The sequence below is a fragment of the Lampris incognitus genome, chromosome 1 (genome assembly GCF_029633865.1).
Source record: "Lampris incognitus isolate fLamInc1 chromosome 1, fLamInc1.hap2, whole genome shotgun sequence".
Classification (NCBI taxonomy): domain Eukaryota; kingdom Metazoa; phylum Chordata; class Actinopteri; order Lampriformes; family Lampridae; genus Lampris; species Lampris incognitus.
This window is the reverse complement of record NC_079211.1, coordinates 932181-938180: the sequence shown is the minus strand read 5'-3', so window position 1 is coordinate 938180 and position 6000 is coordinate 932181. Positions and strand designations below refer to the sequence as shown.

General features: G+C 44.9%; 1 protein-coding gene across 1 annotated transcript in view; it reads right to left on the bottom strand.

Annotated features, from left to right (window-relative positions):
- Window positions 1–464: 464 nt before the first annotated feature.
- The window catches only part of gask1b (golgi associated kinase 1B), a 39681-nt gene continuing 34145 nt past the window's right edge, over window positions 465–6000 (bottom strand). The window contains exon 4 of the mRNA XM_056288839.1: window positions 465–1186. Within this exon, the coding sequence (XP_056144814.1) occupies window positions 979–1186 (208 nt within the window). The 3' untranslated portion in view covers window positions 465–978. The remainder of the gene's footprint in view (window positions 1187–6000) is intronic.

The window sequence follows — 6000 nt, the reverse complement described above, 5'->3', positions numbered from 1 at the left end:
GTTTAGGAGCCCTGCAGAGCAGCACATGGTGTTTAGGAGCTCTGCAGAGCAGCACATGGTGTTTAGGAGCCCTGCAGAGCAGCACATGGTGTTTAGGAGCCATGTAGAGCAGAAGCAGGCAGCGGCTCAGGTTTCCAGACAGCCTCCATTTCTGACTGGACTTCAGCTGATATTAAGCAGACATGCAGCCAGTGGTGTATTTGAAGGTTTGCTGTGATCTGTGCTGTGCCAGGTGAATGAAGTTTGCCACACTATGAATGTGAAAAACTTTTGAATAAACTGATTGAAAAGTTAACTTGAAATGTCCCCAGAGAGTAAACCCCACACAACTGGCACAGCAACAAGCGTTAAACAATTGCTCACAAACTACCTCTCACGTAGTTTGTGTACGTTGTGTACGTTTTCCTTACAAATGATTGTGGCCAAAACATATTGTGGCCTCAGAACTTTGGAAATTAATTCAGTTTATAATTGAAAGGCTTTATTCCACAATGTGATATACAGTTTAGGTGTAAAGTCTTAGGTTGACAAGATAAAAACCCTTTAACGGTGGCCTGGTAATACTCGAAGATAGCCAATGTTCACCCTTGGAAAAGGATTAGTCATGTGTCAGAGCTTTGAAGGACAAGAAAACAAAATCACACTTTTTCCTCATGATAAACCCTGATGTTCCACCTGGGTCGCGGCTGCTGAGCTGTGTTGTTACAGACAGTCTGCAGTCACGGTGCCAGAAGTCGGTCACCATAAATGAGTCCACATCATCATGTCTGTTGTTCTGTCGAATAGACCAGTGTCCGCCTCCCACCATGTGCTAAACTTTCCCAACATAGAAGTTACATGAATGCCATTTTCCCACAGGAGTTGAATACAACTAATCTCCTCTCATTTTCCACCCAGTCCCACTGAGACACAGTGATGGCTTGAAAGGCACGTGACTGAAGTGATGTTCAGTCGTCTCGCCACCATCTGTCAGTCCCCTCACTCATTCATTGGGATGATTTTGACCCCATGGGCATTGATGAAGGTGAGGAGGACATTTGCCCGCCCCTCAATGACATCGATCAGCTTGTCAATGCCCTGCCGGCCTCCTTGGCTCTCCCAGTAGGTCTGGTCCAGAAACAAAGACTGGAGGAGCCTCTGTCTCAACCGCCGACTCCTCAAAACCTCCACCGCCTCCGCTGGGAGCCTGCAGAGAGACAGAAAGAAAATGGAGAGAGAGAGAGAAGCATAAGGAATAACAGAGAAAGAGAGAAGAGCAAGAGGAATAACAGACAGAGAGAGAGAGAAGAGCAAGAGGAATAACAGGCAGAGAGAGAGAAGCGAATAACAGACAGAGAGAGAAGAGTAAAAGGAATAAGAGACAGAGAGATAGAAGAGCAAGAGGAATAAGAGACAGAGAGAGAAGAGCAAGAGGAATAACATACAGAGAGAGAGAGAGAAGAGCAAGAGGAATAACAGACAGAGAGAGAAGAGCAAGAGGAATAACAGGCAGAGAGAGAAGAGCAAGAGGAATAACAGGCAGAGAGAGAAGAGCAAGAGGAATAACAGGCAGAGCGAGAGAAGAGCAAGAGGAATAACAGGCAGAGAGAGAGAGAAGAGCAAGAGGAATAACATGCACAGAGAGAGAGAAGAGCAAGTGGAATAACAGGCACAGACAGAGAGAAGAGAATAACAGATGGAGAGAGAAGAGCAAAAGGAATAACAGACAGAGAGAGAGAAGAGCAAGAGGAATAAGAGACAGAGAGAGTGGATAGCAAGAGGAATAACATACAGAGAGAGAGAGAAGAGCAAGAGGAATAACAGACAGATTGAGAGAAGGGCAAGAGGAATAACAGGCAGAGAGAGAAGGGCAAGAGGAATAACAGAGAGAGAAGAGCAAGAGGAATAACAGGCATAGCGAGAGAAGAGCAAGAGGAATAACAGGCAGAGAGAGAGAGAAGAGCAAGAGGAATAACAGGCAGAGAGAGAGAGAGAGAAGAGCAAGAGGAATAACAGGCAGAGAGAGAGAGAGAGAGAGAGAGAGAAGAGCAAGAGGAATAACAGGCAGAGAGAGAGAGAGAAGAGCAAAAGGAATAACAGGCAGAGAGAGAGAGAAGAGCAAGAGGAATAACAGGCAGAGAGAGAGAGAGAGAAGAGCAAGAGGAATAACAAACAGAGAGAGAAGAGCAAGAGGAATAACAGGCAGAGTGAGAGAAGAGCAAGAGGAATAACAGGCAGAGAGAGAAGAGCAAGAGGAATAACAGGCAGAGAGAGAGAGAGAAGAGCAAGAGGAATAACAGGCAGAGAGAGAGAGAAGAGCAAGAGGAATAACAGGCAGAGAGAGAGAGAAGAGCAAGAGGAATAACAGGCACAGAGAGAGAGAAGAGCAAAAGGAATAACAGGCAGAGAGAGAGAGAGAAGAGCAAGAGGAATAACAGACAGAGAGAGAAGAGCAAGAGGAATAATAGGCAGAGAGAGAGAGAAGAGCAAGAGGAATAACAGGCAGAGAGAGAGAGAGAAGAGCAAGACGAATAACAGACAGAGAGAAAAGAGCAAGATGAATAGCTGGCAGAGCGAGAGAAGAACAAGAGGAATAACAGACAGAGAGAGAAGAGCAAGAGGAATAACAGACAGAGAGAAGAGCAAGAGGAATAACAGGCAGAGAGAGAGAGAAGAGCAAGAGGAATAACAGGCAGAGAGAGAAGAGCAAGAGGAATAACAGGCAAACAGAGAGAGAAGAGCAAGAGGAATAACAGGCAGACAGAGAAGAGCAAGAGGCATAACAGGCAGAGAGAGAAGAGCAAGAGGAATAAGAGACAGAGAGAGAGCAATGACAGAGGACGAGGGGACATGGTGAGATGGGGACAGAAAGGAGAGGTGAAAAAAGCATTCGAGGTTTAAAGATTTATTTGTCACATACTTCGTGTACAAGTGCAATAAGGGCTGAAATGATTTTTTGGCAACGCCAAAACTGCAACAAGAGAAAACACAATAACAGTAAAATGAGAATAAGATAAAATCACAATAAAAATACAATACAATTTAAAAATAAATGTCCAGGGAGTATACAGAAGGCATATCCCAATAAATATGTGCAGTTGTTATATACAACTACAACTTATACACAAGTACAAGTGTGCAAATAGACTGAATGAGTAAAGTGTAAAGTGTGTGAGGCAAAGTGGGAAAAGTGGCAGTAGTATTACCAACATAATTGTAAGTGCTATGTAGAGTTTATTGTCCTTATGGCCTCGGGAAAGAAGCTCCTTCTGAGTCTCTCAGTGTTGGCCTTGTGGCTGCAGAGGCGTCACCCTGACCACGGCGGCTAAGCAGTCTGTTACTGGGCTGATGATGATCCATAATGATCCTCCACTGCCTGGTGTATAAGTCCTGCGGTATGCTCAGCTGACCGCACCACTCTCTGCAGGGCTTTTTGGTCTCGAGAGGTGCAGTTCCCATATTGTGTTGGTGCACCCTTCCAGGATGCTCTCAGTGACACTTCTGGATTTGTGGGGAGACACTGAACTTCAGTTGTTGAGGTGATAAAGATGCTGGCCCCCCTTTCTCACCACCGTGTATGAAGTGTCGTGATTAGGTCCTCAGTGTTGCGTACACCGAGTTACCAGAAGCTGTTCATCCTTTCTACTGGGACCCCGTTGATTCAGATAGGGGTGTAGGTCTTTTGCTGTGTCACTCTCAAGTCCACAACAACCTCCTTTGTTTTACTGACATTCAGGGAGAGCCTGTTGGTCTGGCACTACTGTCAGCGATCCTCCACTTCTTCCAAGTAGGCCGTCTCATTGTTGCTGGAGACCAGAACCACCATTACTGTGTGATCAGCAAACGTGTGATGGTGCTGGAGCTGCTCGTAGCCACACAGTCTTGTGTGTACAAAGAGTAGAGCAGGGGACTCAGGACACAAACTTGGGAGGGGGGGCTCCTGTATTGAGGGTGAGAGGGATGGAGGTATAGATATCCAACCTAACCTGCAGAGATCAGACAGTCTAGGACACAGTTGCACAGGGAGGTGTTCATGCCAGGTTCCCGGAGCTTGACGTCATGTCAAGTCATTAAAGCTACAGTCTGACATTGAGTCCCTCACTCTAACTTTAGAGAGCCTGGGCAAATACTGTATCCTGTCTAGCCTCATCCATCCATAAGTAAAAACTGTATCCTGTCTGGCCTCATCCATCCATAAGTAAAAACTGTATCCTTTCAGGCCTCATCCATCCATAAGTAAAAACTGTATCCTGTCTGGCCTCATCCATCCATAAGTAAAAACTGTATCCTCTCAGGCCTCATCCATCCATAAGTAAAAACTGTAACCTGTCTGGCCTCATCCATCCATAAGTTAAAACTGTAACCTGTCTGGCCTCATCCATCCATAAGTAAAAACTGTAACCTGTCTGGCCTCATCCATCCATAAGTAAAAACTGTATCCTGTCTGGCCTCATCCATCCATAAGTAAAAACTGTATCCTGTCTGGCCTCATCCATCCATAGGTAAAAACTGTATCCTGTCTGGCCTCATCCATCCATAAGTAAAAACTGTATCCTGTCTGGCCTCATCCATCCATAAGTAAAAACTGTATCCTTTCAGGCCTCATCCATCCATAAGTAAAAACTGTATCCTGTCTGGCCTCATCCATCCATAAGTAAAAACTGTATCCTCTCAGGCCTCATCCATCCATAAGTAAAAACTGTATCCTGTCTGGCCTCATCCATCCATAAGTTAAAACTGTAACCTGTCTGGCCTCATCCATCCATAAGTTAAAACTGTAACCTGTCTGGCCTCATCCATCCATAGGTAAAAACTGTATCCTCTCAGGCCTCATCCATCCATAAGTAAAAACTGTATCCTCTCAGGCCTCATCCATCCATAAGTAAAAACTGTAACCTGTCTGGCCTCATCCATCCATAAGTTAAAACTGTATCCTGTCTGGCCTCATCCATCCATAAGTAAAAACTGTATCCTGTCTGGCCTCATCCATCCATAAGTAAAAACTGTATCCTGTCTGGCCTCATCCATCCATAAGTAAAAACTGTATCCTGTCTGGCCTCATCCATCCATAAGTAAAAACTGTATCCTGTCTGGCCTCATCCATCCATAGGTAAAAACTGTATCCTGTCTGGCCTCATCCATCCATAGGTAAAAACTGTATCCTGTCTGGCCTCATCCATCCATAGGTAAAAACTGTATCCTGTCTGGCCTCATCCATCCATAAGTAAAAACTGTATCCTGTCTGGCCTCATCCATCCATAGGTAAAAACTGTATCCTCTCAGGCCTCATCCACCCATAAGTAAAAACTGTATCCTGTCTGGCCTCATCCATCCATAAGTAAAAACTGTATCCTGTCAGGCCTCCTCCATCCATAAGTTAAAACTGTATCCTGTCTGGCCTCATCCATCCATAAGTTAAAACTGTATCCTGTCTGGCCTCATCCATCCATAAGTTAAAACTGTAACCTGTCTGGCCTCATCCATCCATAAGTTAAAACTGTATCCTGTCTGGCCTCATCCATCCATAAGTAAAAACTGTATCCTGTCTGGCCTCATCCATCCATAGGTAAAAACTGTATCCTGTCAGGCCTCCTCCATCCATAAGTAAAAACTGTATCCTGTCTGGCCTCATCCATCCATAAGTAAAAACTGTATCCTGTCTGGCCTCATCCATCCATAAGTTAAAACTGTAACCTGTCTGGCCTCATCCATCCATAAGTTAAAACTGTATCCTGTCTGGCCTCATCCATCCATAAGTAAAAACTGTATCCTGTCAGGCCTCATCCATCCATAAGTAAAAACTGTATCCTGTCAGGCCTCATCCATCCATAAGTAAAAACTGTATCCTGTCTGGCCTCATCCATCCATAGGTAAAAACTGTATCCTGTCTGGCCTCATCCATCCATAAGTAAAAACTGTATCCTGTCTGGCCTCATCCATCCATAAGTAAAAACTGTAACCTGTCTGGCCTCATCCATCCATAAGTAAAAACTGTATCCTGTCAGGCCTCATCCATCCATA